Raw genomic sequence first — 22,196 nt, 5'->3', positions numbered from 1 at the left:
GGATGCCTTTATCTTGAATTATTAGTTATCGCACTATATCAATGTTATCTGGCACAACGACCGTATTTGGACGAACTTCACGATCATCGTCTTTGAGCGAGCGTCGTCCACGATAGAATTAATTAAACCAGTTTTCACAGTGCTATAGGATGCTACTTCATCACCATACAAAGATTTAACGTCATCGGCACCTGGCAACACGTGGTTTTTCCTTGGCCAGAAACGTATATAGTACCCTCGTGCAACCTGTTGCAAAAATTTTTGAAACGATTCGACAGATGCACTTTCGGGAATACTTTTTGAACATTTGTGTAGGAGAGGACCGATATAGTTAATCTCCGAACTTGATCTAAGTTTATATACAAACATCACAATTTACAAAGTTTGGGTCAAATTGGGCACTTCCTTCGTCTTAACCAACCATACAGAGGTACGGACATGACTTGTTCGACTACAAATCATTATTTCAACGATACATTCCACAGAAACATCGTGTCCCTAAAACAAATTTTTTTTTATTATCAAAAGTACAAAAGTAGCGGTTTCTCCAAATGATGGTCGTAGATTTTTTATCACTTTAGGGTAATTATTTCATGGATTGTATGGCTTTACCACCGAATAATATTATATTGTCGTAAATGAGCCGCTGCAAACAAATTTCAGAACGATGCAAGGCATGTTCTTAAAATGCACTTGTTCGAAAGCTGTTTATATGTTGTACGGTATAAATATTATGAGGTGCAAATTACATATGTACCAAATTATGTACCTTCGACAGTTATCGTGTCCACCATTTTTGCGGAAAAATTTGAACTTTTGTAGTCCAGTCAAAAAAGTCATGCGTATAAGGGGGAAATAGCAAAAATTCCCACAAAACTGAATTTTGGTAGAAAGTTAAGGCTTGCCATTAGAAGTAACGTCCTAAAAGTCCCCATCGATTACATGTGTGCAAACGAAGGTCATTTTTGGAGAACTTATTAAGTTTTTTTTTTTATTTTTCTCAAAAACAGTAAGACCGATCAGAAATGGAGTAACCGGTTCAGTAGAACCGGGTCTAACCCGAATTTTTCTGTCACTTTTTGATTAGAAAAAGAAAAAATCCGAAAACCTAAAAAATCCCTAAATTTTGAACTTAGACCCAGAACAACAGTTTTTGCACACATGGGATTGATAGGGACTTTTAGGATATTGCTTCTAATGGCAAACCCTAGCTCTCCACCAAAATTCAGCTTTGTGGGAATTGTTGCTATTTCAATGTATATTTTGACTGGACTATTGTGAGGAAAGTACCGGAAACAGTGGGGCCTACAACCAAAATCTGAGGGTATAAATAATGTATTTATTTATCAACGTAGGGGATGGAAGATACCAAGGAGTCCTGACCGGATTTACATGGCAAAGCCCATGATTTATCTTGGTCCCTCTATCATCTCAAGTGGACACAGACATAACCGTCGTGTCACCAGGGGAAACATGGTAGTTAGCAGTGCCAGATTTAAGCATCTCGATATTCATAAGGCACCTGGCTGCATCCAGATCAAAGAACAAGAAATAAAATTGATCACGTTGTGATAGATGGAAGACATTCATGGAGCGTGTTGGATGTGCGATCGTTCCGAGGAGCCAACATAGACTCGGACCACCACCTTGTTGCAGCAAAGGTGCGTAGCAATTAATGTACGAACAAAAACAACTCGGAAATTGGACATCGGTAAGCTGCAATCACAACAGATAGCCAGAGCATATTCCACTCAACTGGCCCAATTGCTTAATCAAAGCACTCCTCGTTCCGATAACATACCAGCACAATGACAAAATATTGCCCACTTCATGCAAACAGCCGCAAAATCCATACTTGGATTCCAGAGACCTCCACCAAGGAATCCATGGTATGACCAGGAGTGTCGTGCTGCTACCGAAGAGAAAAATACGACATATAGGGCTACTTTACAATCAGTAGCAATGCGTAGCGCACGAGAGAGGTATCGGCAGAAAAGGAGAGAGGAGAAACGTCTTTTCCGCATGAAAAAGAGAGAGATGGAAAAGCGGGAGTGTGAACAAATCGAGATGTACAGGAGACAGAATGAAGTCCGAAAATTCTAGCAAAGAGTGAAACATCAACCTGATGGCTTTGGAAATGGCACATCCTCCAGCAAGGTAATCTGGTAACTGATACAGAAAGTGTTCTAAGGATATGGAAAGAGCATTTTTCCAAACTGTTGGTATCCAATAGTAGCGAAGTCTACGTCGACTTCACAGACCCAATCCCAGAAAATGGTATTAAATGTATACCACCCGGCCAAGATGAGGTAAAGACAGCAATAAACTGGCTGAAGAATAATAAGGCAGCAGGAGCTGATGGCCTACCAGCCGAGCTGTTTAAAACCGGAGGCGACACGCTGATAAGGTGTATGCATCAGCTAGTTAACTCCATCTGGCAGGAAGAACGCGTACCCGACGATGGAGCATCCTGTGTCCCGTCCATAAGAAAGGAGATAAGACTTTATGCTCCAACTATAGGGGCATAAGTCTTCTCCCTATCGCCTACAAGATAGTGCCAGGGATATTGTGCGAACGACTAAAGCCCATGGTCAACGAAATAATTGGACCATACCAATGCGGCTTTAGACCTAGCAAGTCCACCATTGACCAGATATTCACCCTGCGGCAAATCCTGCAGAATGCCCAAGAGATGCAGATCGACACCTACCACCTTTTTTCGATTATAAATCAGCCTTCGACAGCCCGCTACGTTCAAAAGTATTCCAAGCAATGTCTGAATTTGGTATCCCCGCAAAGCTCATTCGGCTTTGTAAAATGACTCTAACTGACACAAGATCTTCAGTTAAAATAGGAAAGAACCTCTCCGAAGAGTTTTGTACCAAAAGAGGTTTCAGGCAAGGAGACAGCCTTTCGTGTGATCTTTTCAACATCCTTCTAGAAAAGGTTTTACTAGAGGCAATCGTTAAAAGAAGTGGCACAATCTACACCAGTAACCACATGTCATGGGACGATCAGTAAAAGAAGTAACCGATACGTTTATGAAGGTCGAAGGAGAATCTGCTAAAGTGGGTCTGGCGGTAAACGGCGAGAAGACCAAACTGATGGTGTCGACGCGCAATGCGTCCATTGAGATCGGACAAACTGTTGAAGTTGGTTCCTATAATTTGGAGGTAGTAAAGACTTCGTATACCTCGGGACCGCCGTAAACACAACAAACGACATCAGTTGTGAAATAAAAGGAAGAATTGTATTGGCCAACAGATGCTACTTTGGCTTAAGTAAGCACTTTAAAAACAAAGCCACAACTCGTCAAACAAAAATAACCCTTTACAAAACACTGATACTACCCGTGCTGATGTATAGTTCCGCAGCCTGGGTACGCAAGCTGATAAGGCAGTGTTTGGCGTGTTTGAGAGAAAATTTCTTCGAAAGATCTACGGACCGATCTGGGTTGACGGTGAATATGACGTCGTATGAACCACGAGCTGTATCTGCTATACAACGACATCAATATAGTTAAACGTGTCGAGATGCAGCGATTGCGTTGGCTAGGCCATATAATAAGAATGAGCGATGATGAACCCGCTAAAAAGGCGTATAAATTCGAGCCACATGGCGGTGCACGCAGAATTGGCAGGCCAAATAATAGATGGCGCAAACAAGTGGATGAAAAGATGACAAGGCGCGGTATTTCAAAAAGCGAAGCACTAAAGAGAGAGAATTGGAGATATTTTCTTAGTTCGGTCTATGGAACAAATGTTCTGTAATGTAGTATTTATTGAAAATTTATCATTCATATGTTTGAGTAACCTCATAAACAACTACCCCCATTATTACAAGTCTTCTTTTGTTATAGTTTGGATTTTTCGAACAGATTTACAGCGTTCCGGTTAACTTAAAATTAAAAGTGATCATTCAATTTCAAGGAGGACCTTCTTGGCATTAACTTTTAATGTGAAAATTATGTTTTTAATGTGGAAAAATTGGTTTATTTTGCGTTTTCAAATCCATCCAATAGTAAAAGTGCACATGTAATAATGGCCCCTATACTAACAAAAATTATAAACGTATTCCCTTCTACCTATCATTTCTGCAAGTGTACAAGAACAATTTATTTTTTTCTGCATCCCAGTTTTTTTTTTTTCTTTTTGTTATAAAAACATAACCTACAACGCTTAAAAAAAGTAAATATTTCTTTTCAATTGAGCGGATATTTGTATTTTGATAAGACACATTAAAAAGTCAAAGCGCTACCGTTGTTGCACACGCCGATGATGATGATGGTCTTCGACGTCGTAGTAGATATTTTTGTTTATAAGCCGCGCTCGCTCTGCCTCGCTTGTACCCTGCTGCATATTATTAGCATGAATCGTATTCTTAGTTGAGTTTTGCATGTTTGCCGCTGCATTTGGGGCGAACGATACGCCTCATCCGACTCTACAACCATCATTGGATATTGATGATGTTTGTCGATTGGTTGGTTGGTTCGTTGTTTGGACGGGTTGTTCAATGAAGAATTCTAGGAAATCAGTCGACCATTCATGGTAACAAGGAATGCTCTTGAGAATAATAAATATTCCACAACAACAACAAAAGCAACAATGAAAATCAGCAATGCGCAGCAATGTATGATGATGATAATAATGATGTGGCTGATGATGCTGAATAAAATGCAAGGCAACAGCAATAAAACAATAATGGCAAGCAAAAAAATATTTATAATTTGTAAACAGTTCAGTATAAGGCAAATTATCAATTGAGAATAAATACAGGCTGACTGACATACATATGTTGCTTCGATTTGAGAATTTTTTATTTGGCGAACTAAAGTGTTTTTGTCCTAAAATATACATATTGTAAATATTGTATTAAAAACTTTATTTACTTATTTCGAACCTCTTTTATAGCAGTGAAGAGTATTTATAAAGAAGCACCAACAAAACTGGGGAATTGAGAACATACATACAGGTATACACATCACATCAATATTGTACAAAAATGAACATGAATAATAAAAGTAAGACCAAGGGGGGTCCCGCACAACAGGTTTAGGAATACATTACCTTTGAGAAATTAAATCTAATTAATTTTAATAATAATTTTGAAAAATTAGTGTTAGTAATATTATTAATTATTTTTTATTAATATTATTATTAAAAATAAATACATTTAAATTGACTTTTATTTGTTCCCTTTACTTTCAGGTTTCCTGCTACAACCATTTCGCAAACCAAAACGTGTGCGCACCGCATTTTCACCCACACAACTGCTTAAGCTGGAACACGCTTTCGAAGAGAATCACTATGTTGTGGGAGCTGAACGTAAACAATTGGCTCAAAACTTAAGTCTGACTGAAACTCAGGTAAGCAAAGGCGCAACAAAAAAAAAACAAAAACAACTTAACGAAACTAATTTGATGAGGAGGAAATTTAAAGCTATCATCGATGGTTAAATCTGACATAAACATGACAAGTAATGCGGATAAAATGTTAGAAGGCTTTTTTGATTGTTCGCTAATACGAAAATTGGGGTTAATTATTGAAATATCGTTTAACAAGTAAAAATGATGTTTAGTTGGGCCAAGCCGAACTTGTTATATACCTCACAATAAGGAAGCTGTACGTAAAAGTTTTCAAATATTAAAAAAAAAGAAAAAAATATTGTATTTTCTATCGAAAATATTTCAATAATTTTATTAAAGAAAAGCGGCGTATGTATCAAGCACTATTCAAATGTACTTGCATTCATATAAAGCACAAACAAAATTCACAATTTATGGGTTTTGTATACTTAGCTAGTAGCGATTCTGTTGACGATCCAAATGTAATTGAAAGAGTATTGAGAGTTTATTTTACATGAACCTCTTAATACTTCCAACAATTATTGCATACTCATTCCATAAATTCCATTTATAACAACTGAGCCAACCTACAGTGAAGCCTGCACGCACAACCAACACTTATTTTAATGTTTTCAAGCAAACATTGTCGTGTGCAAACAGGTACAACTGTAGGTGGCTGAGTGCAGGCAGAATGAGATCAGCCGTAGGCAACAACAAACACCTTAAGCAAGGCTTAAGCAGTGGTTGTGGCTGCACTCACTATGTAAACGAGTACTATTGGAATGTAATGAGTATGCAAATAAAGAGATATTTTTTACATTTAGGATCATTCTCTCAAATGTTAATTGAATAGTAATTAACATTTGAGAAATATTATTTAACTGTTATTATACAGTGAAATATTATGCTTGGCACACAGTGGCTCAAAGGCAATAACAAATTAAAAATAAATTAAATATTATTAAAAAATAAATAATAATATTATGAAATTATTGAAATGCTGTTAGTTGTTGAATGTTATTAGTTGGTGGAATGACTTTTCGCCAACATTCTCCCCCACCAAAGAATGCATATTATTGGCAGATATTGTGAAGGACGGCCTATCGTTGGGAGTATTTTAGTTGAGTTTAGAACTCAGCTGTGCTCCGACTCACAGCCCTGGAACATAGGCTCCATCCCAACTGCATGTATAGATGGCAGGGTATAGTGTACTGCATGTAGATGTTAAAAATATGTTGTAGATGAAATCCATAATATGTAGGAATGATGATGACAACCAAGAGATTATGATGAGGATGATTATGAAAACGAGTGATGATGATAACCAAATGATGAGGATGATGAAAACCATGAAATGAAGATGGTGAAAACCAAACGATGATGACGGTGAGAAGCAAGAGATGAAGATTTATTGTTTGGAATCCGATCTTTCTGCGGCACCTGAATCTTGATTTCCTGGAAGAAGACAAATTTTAGTTATGGGTCTTTTAATGATTTTATTTTTAGTCAGAACTGATACAACCCGAATAAGTCCGTCTGCACCAGGATGTGTTTCATGAATTCTACCTTACAACCACTGGCCTGGACCACATCTCTCGTCCGCTATGAGTACCAAATCGCCAACTTGAGGCATAGTAGAGGGTTTTAGCCATTTTGGTCTCGACTGTAAACGATTCAAATATTCATTACGCCACCTTTTCCAGAAATGCTGTTTCATTTTCTCCACACATTTCCATCTTGTGAGGTGATTTAAATTGCTATCCAGTAAGGATTCTTCTTGAATGCACGTAGTAGGCTCTCCAATAAGGAAATGTGCTGGAGTAATGGCATCACAATTGGAAGGATCCGTTGATAATGGGGCCAAAGGTCTTGAATTTAGGCAACTTTCGATCTGGCACAACAAAGTAGCCAATTCTTCAAAGGTTAAAACCCGATCATTCATTATCCGCTTGAGATGGTATTTTGTGGACTTGACTCCTGCCTCCCAGAGGCCACCAAAATTTGGAGAAGCTGGAGGAATGAAATGCCAGTCGGTCCCAATCAAACTAAGCGAATTAACTAAGTCTTCTGGCAGTGATTGTTTGGCTTTATGGTATAGGACTTGTAATTCCTTTGACGCTCCAACAAAATTTGTTCCGCAATCGGAATATAAATCTGTGCAAGAGCCTCTTCGGGATGTAAAACGACGAAAAGCCGAAAGAAAGGCATTGGTCGTAAGATCGGTTACCGCTTCCAAATGTATGGCCTTAGTTACCATACATACAAATAAACATATGTAGCCCTTTGTGGTTGATGCAGATCTTAGTGTAGATGCCTTTATGGTAATAGGACCAGCGTAGTCCACTCCGCTGTGTTTAAATGGTCTTGTAATGCTCAATCTCACATTCGGCAAATTACCCATTATTTGCTGTGACGTCTTAGCTGCATATTTAAAGCATCTGAAACAACTCTGAATTAAGGATTTTGCTAATTGGTTACCTGAAATAATCCAAAACTTTCGATTAACATACGCCATAGTCAGAGTTATTCCACCATGAAGGGTTTTCTCATGGGCATCTAACACAATCAATTTTGATAATGGATTGGATTTAGCTAATAAGACAGGATGTTTAAATTCATAAGGGAAATCTGAATTATGTATACGACCGCCAACCCTTAGAATACCATTATCATCCAAAAATGGCATCAATTTTAAAATATGGCAATTCTTAAGTATTCTGTTTTGAGAAAGAGTTATGATTTCTTCTGGGAAATCTATACTTTGAGTTAACTTGACATAATTCATTAAAGAGTTTCGAATTTCTGATTGTAAAAGAGGACCAGTTTGGTGTTTATCAGGATTTTTGCGATTTTTAATGTACCTTATCAAATGGGCAGAAAATCTTAGCACGACTTGTAGCCCTGAAAATTTAGTCAATATTAAAGGGTATTCTTTTGCAGTGGAAACATTAACTGAAACCTTAGATTTTCTTTGTTCTTCTGATGTTGACAAGCTTGATAAATTGTTTGGCCAATTTCCAGGCGATTGGTAAAGAAATTCTGGCCCTTGCCACCAAGTACTTTTTTCAACTAAGTCATGAGGAAAGATGCCTCTGGAAGCACAATCTGCCGGATTTAAGCCGGTAGGAACATATCTCCAATCCAGAGGGTTACTAAGGCGTTGTATTTCAGAAACCCTATTTGCGACATAGACATTCCAATGGTCTGGGGACTTTTGAATCCAACTTAAAACTGTAGAGCTATCGCTCCAATAACAAATACCTTCAATTTGTGCGTTATTTAAAGATTTTTTAACCTGCTGAGTCAATTTCACCAGAAGTGTTGCAGCACATAACTCCAACCTAGGAATGGTTATGGTTTTAATTGGTGATACTTTTGACTTGGCTTGTAAAAGATTAATAAAAACACCCTCAGCTAATTCAACTCTAGAATATACAACAGCGGCATATGCTGCTGTTGAAGCATCACAAAAGCAATGCAGTTTTAGCTTAGAATTAGTCGAAGAATGTAACCATCTTGGAATTTTGATGGAGGAAAGATTGGGCAAAGATTGGCGATATTTCAGCCACTTAGATTTGATGAAATTGGGTACTTCAGTATCCCAATCAAGACCATTTTCCCATAGACTTTTAAATAAGGATTTTGCCATGACTGTTGATGGGGTTAGCCATCCCAGAGGATCATATAAACTTGCAGATTCAGAAAGAATTGACCTTTTTGTAATTTTGTTACTTTCAGACAGATTAATTTTAAATGTGAAACAATCGTCTACCGTATTCCACTGGATTCCTAAAGTCTTTACTGTTTTTCCACTATTGAAATCTAATGTAAGTGAGGGGTCTCTATCTTCTTGGGGAATAACATTCAAAATATCTGTGGAATTTGATATCCACTTTCGCAGATTGCAGCCTCCTTTCTTAAGTAGAGTGGATAGATTTTGGTACAACAATATAGCTTCATCTAAAGTATCTGAGCCAGATAAAACGTCATCTACATATGAATCTGTCAATAAAACATTAGAAGCTAGAGGATAATCAGATTTGAAATCATGGGCCAGTTGATGGATCACTCGTAAGGCGAGATATGGAGCTGAGGTGGTACCATAGGTAACTGTATTTAACTCATAAATAGATATTTCATCATGATCATTATATCGCCACAAGATCTGTTGAAATTTACGGTGTTTTGGGTCAACATCAATCTGCCGAAACATTTTTTCTATGTCGGCACTAAAAGCATATTTATGTCTTCTCCATCGAGACATAACAACTGGAAGCTCATTTTGCAAAGCAGGGCCAGAACATAAAATTTCATTCAAAGAGGACTTATTTTTCATATGACTACTACCATCAAAAACTACTCTTAACTTCGTCGTTGTGCTATCGTGTTTGAAAACCCCATGATGTGGTAAGAAATATGAATGATTTCGAACATATTCTGGATATACGCCGATTTTCGACATATGGCCCAAATTTTCATAGTCTTTCATGAAGGTTTTATAAATTTCAGCAAAATCAGGTCGTTTTGAAAATGAAATTTCGAGATGTCTAAGACGTTTGACAGCATTGACTATATTATTATCAAGTTCTGGAAGAATTTGATCTTGAATTAACGATTTAAATGGAAGCTGTACTATATATCGTCCTGATTCTGAATGTTTTGTAGTAGCTTTAAAGAAAGACTCAACCTTTGATTCCTCATCGGTGATTTCTCTTTCTGGTAAAATCTCTTCTTGCTCCCAAAATGAGCGTAGAATTGTTTCTAAATTGGAAGTATGTACGTGAATTCTTTTGTTCATATTGGGGGTCGTAGGACCAGAAAATACCCAACCAAAATATGTGTTTTGGAAAAACAAGTTGTTATAAACAAAAGATTGACTTGGAATTTGAATTTTCGAGCAAATGTCGGAACCAAGTATAAGGTCAATCTTATCAGATTGAAAGAAAAGAGGGTCTGCCATATCATCAGCTGATAATTCAGGCATTGCTACATGTTTCGTAGATGGTTGTGGGGTGTAAGCTGAAAGATTGGACAGTACTAAAGCTTGACAAGAAACGACAAAGTTTTTGGATCGTGAGAAAAGATCAATGTTTGTTGAATATTTGGATAAATTTCTATAACCATCTCCAATGCCTATGATATTGCAGTGTGATTTATGCTTTTGAAGCCCAAGAAGTTGCACAACAGATTCAGTAATTAAAGTTCCCTGGGAACCTGGATCTAAAAGCGCTCTCAAAGGATAGAAACCTGATTGTGTGCGAACATATAAGCGTATGGTATAAAGTAACACTGATGTAAAAGAACTAGCATTGTGAGAAGTCATTTGATTTGATCCTGAAGTGGATTGTGAATTGTTATTGTGCACCTGTTCTGAACGTCCGTCCGTATGAAGAACCGTGTGGTGTAATTGTTTGCATATAATGCAACGAAAAGGAGATGAGCAATGGTCAGCACTGTGACCAATGGCAAGACAATTTGTACAAGCTTTCTTTTCAGATAATAAATGTTTTTTGTCATGTAATGACAATGCTAAGAACTTGTAACATTTTGATAAAGAATGAGGTTTGTCACAATAGACACATTTTGAATTAGGTTTGGCAAATTTACCTGTATGGACAAACGTTTTCTTGGTTTGTGAACCATATTTATTAGGTTTGGTAGAATTATATTTACTGACGGAAGGATAGTCACCATTAATTGATTCTAGAGTTCTAAATGTTCTCTCTAGAAAATCAAACATTTCAGCACGAGTAGGAATTTCAGTAGAAGACTTTAAAGAATGTTCCCAATCCTTTCTCGTCTGTATATCTAACTTTTGCGCCACTACATGAATCAAGATAGGATCCCAACTACCAGTATCAATGTCCAAATTCTGAAGAGACGCCAAACATTCTTTAGTGGAGTCAAGTAAGGTTTTTATTGACTGAAATCCACCATTAGATTTTTCAATACCAAATAATTTACTAATTAGATGACCAACAATCATTCTTTTATTGTGGTATCTGGATTCCAGGGTTTTCCATGCGGAATCATAATTAGCTTCTGTAGCTGAAATCGTTTTGATTAAGTTTGCGGCTTCGCCAGCAAGTGTTCCCTTTAAATAGTAAAATTTTTGGATTTTGTTTAAAGATTCATTGCTATGAACTAGCGAAACATAAATGTCCCGAAAAGGTATCCATTCCATGTAATCGCCAGTGAAGGTTGGAAGAGATATTTTTGGGAGTTTGGTATCAACTCCAATTGTGGTATCCGCACGACCATTGTTATGAGCTACAAATGTACTAGACAAGGGGGAATATTGCACAGAATGCTGTGACAATGCATCCATTATTTTGCCCTTAAAAACGAAATAAACTTCAGAAAACTCGAAGTAAAAATCTTCACTTAAATATGGAACGTCATTTGGAGCTATTCCTTCCTCATTCACTTTCTGTAATATCTCACTGTGTTGTCCTTCAAAATTGGAAAATATGTCATCAACTCTTTGTCCAAGTGTTTGCAAATAACCAGGAGTTATTTCAGAAATATTCTTGGCACAAAACCGAGTTTGATGTTTCACTAAAATGGACAAAGCATCACGTTGCAATTGGATAATTTGGTCGAGGGAACACATATTTCACAAGCTTTGCAATAAATAATTTTCCAACCACAATTTCACTTGATAATTACGCAATGAAAAATCACGTTTTCCAGAGGAAACTTTGTTCACAAAAAATTTGTTCAAATAATTTCACGAGAAAAGATTCCCGGGTTTCGGCACCAAATTGGTGTACGTAAAAGTTTTCAAATATTAAAAAAAAAGAAAAAAATATTGTATTTTCTATCGAAAATATTTCAATAATTTTATTAAAGAAAAGCGGCGTATGTATCAAGCACTATTCAAATGTACTTGCATTCATATAAAGCACAAACAAAATTCACAATTTATGGGTTTTGTATACTTAGCTAGTAGCGATTCTGTTGACGATCCAAATGTAATTGAAAGAGTATTGAGAGTTTATTTTACATGAACCTCTTAATACTTCCAACAATTATTGCATACTCATTCCATAAATTCCATTTATAACAACTGAGCCAACCTACAGTGAAGCCTGCACGCACAACCAACACTTATTTTAATGTTTTCAAGCAAACATTGTCGTGTGCAAACAGGTACAACTGTAGGTGGCTGAGTGCAGGCAGAATGAGATCAGCCGTAGGCAACAACAAACACCTTAAGCAAGGCTTAAGCAGTGGTTGTGGCTGCACTCACTATGTAAACGAGTACTATTGGAATGTAATGAGTATGCAAATAAAGAGATATTTTTTACATTTAGGATCATTCTCTCAAATGTTAATTGAATAGTAATTAACATTTGAGAAATATTATTTAACTGTTATTATACAGTGAAATATTATGCTTGGCACACAGTGGCTCAAAGGCAATAACAAATTAAAAATAAATTAAATATTATTAAAAAATAAATAATAATATTATGAAATTATTGAAATGCTGTTAGTTGTTGAATGTTATTAGTTGGTGGAATGACTTTTCGCCAACAGAAGCTATTTATGACATAGAATGGGAGTTGGAAACAGACAGTGCAAGACGACAAAATGTATCAATATGCGGACACCCGTGTCCTCCACAGATTTTGTACTCCTACATAGAGAAATTAATGCTAATCGATTAGTCGACTTTATGGTTTGAAAAGTCTAAAAGTCGAAGTCGTGGCCACAAAACTTCTTCATCAAAAATTGTCACCAATGATTCATGGTTTTGTATAGGCCCCATTTAATGGTACCTCCAGATTTCAGTTTTTTTTTTTTTTTTTGATGATTTTAGCTACAATTTTTAACCGAACTAGTTGCAGTTCGACATTTGATGTTAACAATCGTCACAAAACTTCTCCACTAAAGATTGTCAACATAGGCCCATGTTTTGGAATAACCCCGATATAACGGTACCTCCCGATTTTAGGTGTTTTGAGGAGTTTAGCTAAATTTGTTGACCAAACTATTCACAATTAGACATTTGATGTTAACATCGGTCACAAACTTTCTCCACCAAAAATTGTTCACATAGGTCCATGTTTTGGTATAGCCCCCATATAACGGTACCCCCGTATTTTAGGTATTTTGGGGATTTTAGCTGCAATTTGTCCGGACTAGCGTAATTTGACATTTGAGTTTCCCACTGGTCACAAAAATTCTTCACCAAAATTTTCAACATAGGTCCATGTTTTGGTATAGTCCCCATATAACCGTACATCCCAATTTTCTGTATTTTGAGGATTTATGCTGCAATTTTTTGACGGAGTAGCGAAATTTGACATTTGAGGTTTCCAGTCTTCACAAAACTTCTCCGCCAAAAATTGTCAACATAGGCCCATGTTATGGTATAGCCCTTATATAACGGACCGAGCGATCTGTAGTTTGACATTTAACAACATAGTACGTCCAACTTTAGGTATAGCCCCTATATAAAGGTACCTCCCTGTTTTGGTGTTTTGGGGAGTTTAGCTACATTTCTTGACCCAACGGCCTCGTGGTTACAAAACTTCTTCACCAACAATACCACGGCGGAGGATTCTTACGCACCGGATTGAACCGAAACCATACAACACCCGTGTTCCGGGCAGCGTCTGTCACTTCAGTTTACACATTGGTTGTATTTGTATCGTGTGTTAGGAGCGGCATATCCCGGAACGTCTGCTCCGGATTCTTTTTGTCCGTGACGGAGGAAAATCCAGGACCAATATATATGTGCTCAGTTTGTCACATCCGCATCCACCACACTCAAACTTTGGTGAGGGGTTGTTCTGGACCGATCCATGCAAGAAACTAAGACAATGACTATTTTGCTGCATTCTGTGTAAGCAAAGGCCCCAGTGAGTCGTCGTCGTCATCAGAGTACGCTACTCCCGCCACACAAGTAACACTTAACGCCAGTCGATGTTATTCCAATCCCTGAAAATGCATCCTTTATGCAATTAAAATGCAATAGCTCCGCGGTAGAATCGAGGAAATAGTGGATTTCATGAGTCGGAAGAATATCATGGTCGTTGCGGTTCAAGAAACCAGACACAACAACAACTGCAGCTTACAGCGTTGTGACGGTTACAACGTACTGATGAAGGATCGCACCAGAAGTGGAGGTGGGGGATACGTTTTTCTGTTGCACCAGTCTTTCAAGGCAGACATATCTCGCTTGTGCCTGGATCTACGACCCGTAATAGCTGTACTCTAGGTTATAAGCCCAACATTAACCCACTTTTGGAAGGTCATAACCAATTGGTCTTGAGGGAATTTAATGCCCATCGTGAAGTGTGGCATTCGATCCTCGGCAATAACCGGAGGGGTATAGCCATGAGAATGCCCCTACCAGAATTAGCGAAGAGTGCCACAGTTTGCCAGATATAACCGTCGAGCGACCTACTCTCACAAATGACGTCATCTGCAACCCGTCGTTTCTGTAGCGTCAGACTATCTCCTCAAAATTGTCTCCATCAGCAGACCATGCGACTTCATCACCTCTGAACGCCGCACTTTCATCAATAATCATCAATCTGCCCAACCCTTCTGATTTTCAGGTGGCAGAAAGAAAATTCCGAGACATCATCATCGCCCTTTACCTGCTGGTCGAATACACAAAATGAGACTAAATTTCCCAGACGAGGGGATGGGATTAGCAAATGAGCTTGCTGAACTTCGCCGTACCAACCCCAATGACCCCAGACTCAGGGAGCTGACGCTGAAAGTTAATAGTTTGGTCGGTGAGCATAAGCGGAAAAAGTGGTTGAATCATCTGAGGAGTTGCAACATTGAACGGGAATAAGTGAATTGTGGACAACAGTTAAGCCACTACCTCTTCTGTATTCAACCCCCTCCATACGGCATTGATATCATACCGATCATGCCATATGCTGGCACCTCGACACATATTAGTCGAGGACTCAAACAGAGCACATCAAAAACTTTTGATACTCCACGCTGTTTGAAGACATGGTGCAGATTAGCCTCCGGCCAAATTTGAAACGTTGGATAATTATTATATGTGTGGACGCCAGTCGTATGTGGCAGTGCGGTCCTCGAATATAAGTGCAACGCGATGGAAAAATATGCAAACCTCTCAGAATGCCGACCTGAGAACTGCAACAAGATGCCTCCTCATGCTTTTAAAGGACCATCTACATGCGGAGAAAAAGATTATTCCAGTACAGCAACATAATGATACGCATTCCTTGCAGTACTTGCTCGGGTGTTACCGTGAGAGCCATCCTAATCACCCTGTCAGGAGGGATCTAGAAAGAGAGGTTATAGGAGAGAGCCCCTAGATTAACGAGCCTATCAAGCTGGTTTAAATATCATTCACACGAATGCATTCCCAATCTATCGCAGCCGAGAAACTGCCATGACAAATCAGAGTAGTTTTAGCTCATATTCGGTTGCCCACAGTTCACTTATTTCGACTCGCATATTGCAACTTATCCGAAGATCATCACGCTCATTTGCTTATCCCGTCGGCTCTGTTGAGAAGTTTGGTCGCACTTCGGATATTCAACCAACAGGTGTATGGCGAGCGGCTGCAGCAATGATGATGTCTCAGGACGTCCTTAATCTGAAGCGTTGATGCGTGAACCCTCTGAAACTCTCGGAAATCTGGCGGTCTACTGATGGAGACAATTATAGGGAGATGGTCTTATCCAAGAGAAACAACTTGTTGCCAGGTGACATCATTTGTCAGACTAGGTGACACGATGGCTCTGTCTGGCGAACTGTGAAGCGCTCAGCTAATTCTGGTAGGACCGTCCTCATTGGCCTTGCAAAACGCAGAGCAAAGAATCTGCTCATCCAGCATTAAAGCCCCCTGGTCGTTTCCGAGGACCGAATGCAAGAGCATTAAAGTCCCCCAAGATCAGACGGTTATGACCTTCCTCAGTAAGTACCGCAACGCCGCGACCATAATATTGTACCGACTCATGCAATCCACTATTTCCATAATCTTACCTCGGATTCCGTTGTAATTAAATTGAAAAAGGATGAATTTTCAACGATTGGAATAACAACGGCTGGTGTTAAGTACGACGCGTGCGGCTGCTGTTGGAGGGAATGTGTTGGAGTTGCTTATACTGATGACGACAACACACCGGGGGCTGTATTTAAGCTGCATGCAGCAACATAGTCCCTGTCGTAGTCCTTCGCATGGACGAGTTCAAAACAACACCTGAATGCACACACTACCGACATCTATTGCATCTCACCGTAGTTTAAGTGTGGTGGATGCGGATGTGCCAAACGGGGCACATATAAATTGGTCCTAGATTTTCTTCCGTCCAGGCACGGACCGGGAGAGTCCGGAGCAAGCATTCGTCCCATGATGCCTATATCATCAGCATAAGCAAGTAACATGTGGCTATTGGTGTAGATTGTGCCACTTTTTGACGTTTACCTCTCGTATAACCTTTTCCAGCAGGATGTTGAAAAGATCACACGAAAGGCTGTCTCCTTGCCTGAAACCTCATTTGGTACAAAACTCTTCGGAAAGGTTCTTCCTATTTTAACCGAGGATCTCGTGTCAGTTAAAGTCATTTTACAAAGCCGAATGAGCTTTGCGGGGATACCAAATTCTGACATGGCTTGAAATACCTTTGAACGCAGCGGGCTGTAGAAGGCTGCTTTATAATCAACAAAAATTTGGTATGTGTCGATCTGCATCTCTTGGGTCTTCTCCAGGATTTGCCGCAGGGTAAATATCTGGTCAATCTGGTCCAGGTCTAAAGCCGCATTGGTATGGCGCAGTTATCTCGTTGACCATAAGCTTTAGTCGTTCGCACAATATCCCTGACACGATCTTGTAGGCAATAGGGAGTAGACTTATGCCCCTATAGTTAGAGCATATAGTCTTATCTCATTTCTTGTGGACGGGGCACATGATACTCCAATCGTCGGGTACTCGTTCTTCCTGCCAGATGGTGCTAACTAGCTGATGAATACATCTTATCAGCGTGTCGCCTCCGGTTTTGAACAGCTCGACTGGTAAGCCATCGGCTCCTGCTGCCTTATTATTCTTTAGCCGATTTATTGCTGTCTTTACCTCATCTTGACTGGGGTATACATTCAATACCAGCTTCTGGGATTAGATCTGTGGTATCTTCGTCGTCTTCGCTGCTATTGGATACCAACAGTTTTGAAAAATGTTTTTTCCATATCCTGAGCACACTATCTGTATCAGTTACCAAATTACCTTTCTGGTCTCTACAGGAGGATATGCCTGTACCAAAGCCATCAGTTTGTTGCTTGACTCTTTGGTAGCATTTTCGGACTTTATTCTGGTTCCTGTACATCTCGATTTTTTCACACTCCCGCTTTTCCATCTCTCTCTTTTTCCTGCGGAAAAGACTTTTCTCCTCTCTCCTTTTCTCTCTGTATCTCTCTCATGCGCAACGCGTTGCCCTATATGCCGCATTTTTCTCTTCGGTGGCAGCACGACACTCCTGATCATACCATGGATTCCTTGGTGGAGGTCTCTGGTATCGAAGTATGGATTTTGCGGCTGTTTGCATGGAGTGGGCAATGCTTTGCCATTTCGCTGAAATGTTATCGGGATGAGGAGTGCTTTGATTAAGCAATTGGGCTAGTTGAGTGGAATATGCTGTGGCTATCTGTTGTGATTGCAGCTTACCGATGTATAACTTTCGTGTTGTGTCTGTTCGTACTTTGTTTGCTACGTTTAAGCGGGTGCGTACCTTTGCTGCAACAAGGTAGTGGTCCGAATCAATGTTTGCGCCTCGGAACCATCGTACATCCAACACGCTCGATGAATGTCTTCCATCTATCACAACATGATCAATTTGATTTCTTGTTTTCTGATCTGGCGACAGCCAGTTGCCCTTATGAATATGGAGATGATTAAATCTGGTACTGCTAACTACCAAGTTTTTGGAAGCTGCAAAGTCTATCAGCCTCATACCATTGTCAGATGTTTCACTGTGGAGACTGAATTTCCCGACAGTTGGGCCAAAGATATTCTCCTTTCCAATTTTGGCATTAAAATCGCCTAGAATGATTTTAATGTCATGGGCAGGGCAACGGTCATATATTTCTTCTAAGCGCTCGTAAAATATATCTTTGGTCTGTTCGTCCTTTTCTTCAGTGGGAGCATGAGCGCAAATAAAGCTGATGTTGAAGAATTTAGCTTTTATTCGAATTGCAGCAAGTCTTTCATTCACTGGGGTGAAGCTTGATACCAGATGTTTTAGCCTCCGACTAACTACGAATGCGCAACCAAACTCATGCTTTACGTCATGGAAGCTATAATACTCGTACAGTGCGTCACTTTTAGGTGTTGTGACGCCTTTCCCAATCCATCGTATTTCCTGTATGGCAGTAATATCGGCCTTGTACTTTTCAAGTACGTCTGCCAATGCGAAGACTGCACCTTCTCTATAAAGAGTGCGAACATTCCAGGTGCAGATTCGCAAATCATGGTCCTTAAAACGTTTGCGGGGTTCGTCAACTTTAGAGGGGTTTGTTTTTCTTTTCTTTCGTTTTTTCATAGTAGGCTATTTTTTCTAGGGGAGGGTTACTAACCCGACGCCCAAACCCAAGTTTTTAACGTTCTTATGGGTTAACGCGCGGCACATTTTAGCTTACTACCTTTAACGGGTGTTAAAGGCAGTTCCCCAGGTGACACCACGGGGAGGTCAGTGTCCACTTGAGATGAAAGAGGGACCAAGATAAATCCTGGGCTTTGCCATGTTAAAACCGGTCAGGACCGTTCCTTGGTATCTTTCATCCCCTACGACACCCAAATTTTAGTTTCAAATACATAAATTCGGTTAAGAATTCGGTTTGATTTTGAATCCGAGACGGTTTGTTATGATGTAAGGTAACTTCATAAATGCGTGTTAGGGGTAGCCCCATTATATCGCACTTTGAAGAAATCTGTGCTTAGTTGTATTTAAACACACTACATACCTACATACATATTTAAATATGTCAAAAAAATTACATTCCCCAAATAACAGCAATTTTCTCGATGAATAGAATAATTTCCTCTTTACTGTCCTAAATTCAATACAGTGCATTTAAAAATAAATATGTATGTATCTATATGTATGTCTTAACGAAAATATAAGTACCCCAAATCACTTATTCACACTCCCTTTTTGTTGATTTGGGGTTTGGCCATCTCTGGGAAATGTCCATGTTTTGCAACCCTTTACCCAGATTTCTATTGTGAAAAATGTACTTATTGAATGACGAAAAAGGGTGGGAAAGTCATTAGAGGCAGTATCTGCTACCATGTGTGCTACTCCGTGCTCTTCAAATAGCCAAAAATTCAATAACGGTAGAACACAAAAATACAATGAAAATCATCCTTGTCGCAAAAACTTCTTTATTTTTTCTCCAACGTTAAGTGATTGCATGTCAACTGGTCGTTAAGTGGGCTTAAGTGGCTAGAATTATTTACTCTACGACCCTTTCACCGAATTCCATTCAAAACAAGCTTTACAACCCTTTCCGTTTAGTTCATTTTTTTGGTTGACTATTAGGGGTTGTTTTGCAAAATTGCCATCAGCCAACGGGCATAAATGACTCCTGACACCCTTTAAGGATAATGCTTAGCTATGTGCTATGCCACGAAACTGACAGCCGGGACTGCAATAAATGATGGCTAAAATAGCTTGAGGCCAAAATATGCTGGCGGGGTGGGTGGAAAAAATTATAAATTGCAAGAAAATTACAGTTGGCAATAAAAGTAAACGCCTGCTAAATATTGTTACGTCTCCCATTATTATTATTAAGTGAGAAGTTACATGGCAGTAATTTTGCCCCAAATTTTGGGTGGGGAGGAAGGTAGATACTTTTTCATTATGGGGGGTAGGGGCGGTGAAATGGGGCTATTTTTATTCTAATAAAACAGTGCTATTTTTCAACATTTTCAACCCATCATGTATGTCTGTGTGTGTAAAAATCTAATTGGTTTCTTTTTGTCCTCCTCTTTTTTCTTCCTTCGCAGGTGAAAGTTTGGTTTCAAAATCGCCGCACCAAACACAAACGCATGCAACAGGAGGGTGACAGTGATACCAAAAGTCAAAAAGGCAGCCAATCAGGTGATAATGAAGGCAGTAAAAATGACGGCTCCCAGACAAGTTTCGAAGATCAAGATGATCTTGATATGGCCGATGGTGATGACATTGACGAAGATGAGGATGAAGTTATCGATATGGACGACTACGATGATCACGAGCATGAGCTAATGGATGCGGAGGAACGCAAACGTATGATGAGTGAACATTTTCAGGAAATGCAACAACGTCATTTTGCTGCCCATCACGGTCAAATGTTTCAGCAGCAGAGTCAACAGCATCAGCAATTTTTACATCAACATTTTTTGCAGCAACATCAACAGCAGCAACAGCAACAACAACAACAGCAATTATATGCTCAAAGTGAGCACCAAAGACAGCAGCAGCAGGCATTGCATCAACAGCACCAGCAACAACAACAGCAACAGCAACACAATTCACAAGGTTCTTCTCCAGCTCCACAAAGCCAACAGGGTCATTCACCTCCAAAACATTAGCTGTGTTTTCTCTAAAACAAAAGAGCAATAATAACAGCATCAGAATTTAGTATCATTTAGCCAATCGTATTTATTAAATTATCAATTTTTAAATTTATTTTCAAAACCAATTTTGAGAGGACCATAAAATTACTGAATTCTATCAAAAGGTACGGGTGACAAGAGCCGCGAGAATTCAGTGAGAACGTGATGATAAATTTTGGTGGTAAATTTTTTATAATAAAAAGTCAGTCGGCCTTTCCGACAACTAAACACACTCATCCTACGGGTGTACAAAAAACAATAACAGTGTACAAAAAACAATAACAATGGTTGTCGAAGAGCACGATCATTCTCGAACTGTTCAACCGATTTGGTCCAACATTTAATCTTTGTCATATTATATCCAAACATAGTTTCATAGGGCAATACCGGTCCACAACGTCTGGTACTTCTCCCCAATATTTAAAAAATGTCACGATATCACTTGAATGGGGCAACCAATTTGGTCCAAACTTTAGATCTCCTAATTTCCAGTTAATTCCTAATCGACATTTTTGTCGGCAAGTTCAAATGCCCAAAAAGGGCCACAAAATTCTGAAGAGAACTTTAATACATTCGATCTGTCCGTAGGTGAAAGTTTCACTTCACATTGGCTGAGGGTATATATCTGTCGGCAAAGCCGACTGACACTTTTTTACTTGTTGATAGTTGATATAAGCCTGGGTGAGAGTCACTCCTTTCGATACTTATCGTGCCCAACAGCCATTTAAGTTGGTCACCATAGGATTTTTTAACGATTTTGGACCATTGTGACTGGAGTCCTGGTCCACAAAAAACTCTATATTGCAGTACACAGAAATTGTGGACCGATATATGTAGATCTTCTTCAAACTTGATGTACGAAATTTTTAGCACGAAATACTCGAAAGAGTAAACCCATATAGTCCATATTACAACCTGCTATATATCTGAAACATACATTACTATGTGTAAAATGTGCACCAACTCAGTCTCTTCAAGAATTATCGTGAGCACCGTTTTAGCGAAAATTGAGAACTTCTGTGGAGAAGATACCCGAAGGAGGTGGACCGATAAGATCCACCTTCGAACTTGAGCTATTTTGGAACAAAATGATGCGAGGTGAAAAATCTGGACCAAATCGGTTGATTCATTTGATAGTTATTGTACGCTTCAGTCAGACAAAATTAACCCAGCAAAAATTCGGATCCGTAAGCCATTATGTAACCCATTACAAGGTTAACAAAAAAAGTACTTACGTTACTACTTACTAACTAGTTA

At 39.0% G+C, this 22,196-nt stretch overlaps 1 protein-coding gene across 2 annotated transcripts in view; it reads left to right on the top strand.

The window, feature by feature from the left end:
• E5 (empty spiracles homeobox protein E5) overlaps positions 1 to 20,954 on the top strand; it is a 64,358-nt gene extending 43,404 nt beyond the window's left edge. For both annotated transcript variants that reach the window (XM_073962030.1, XM_073962031.1), the window contains 2 exons: positions 5,208 to 5,365; positions 20,349 to 20,954. In XM_073962030.1, coding sequence (XP_073818131.1) covers positions 5,208 to 5,365; positions 20,349 to 20,915 — 725 coding nt within the window. In that variant the 3' untranslated portion in view covers positions 20,916 to 20,954. The remainder of the gene's footprint in view (positions 1 to 5,207; positions 5,366 to 20,348) is intronic.
• Positions 20,955 to 22,196: the final 1,242 nt, after the last annotated feature.

Source organism: Musca autumnalis, unplaced genomic scaffold (assembly GCF_047663935.1).
Source record: "Musca autumnalis isolate F117 unplaced genomic scaffold, ASM4766393v1 scaffold_1, whole genome shotgun sequence".
In the NCBI taxonomy this organism is placed as follows: Eukaryota; Metazoa; Arthropoda; class Insecta; order Diptera; family Muscidae; genus Musca; species Musca autumnalis.
Note: the sequence above shows the minus strand (reverse complement) of the source record. Positions and strands in the feature narration are given on the sequence as shown.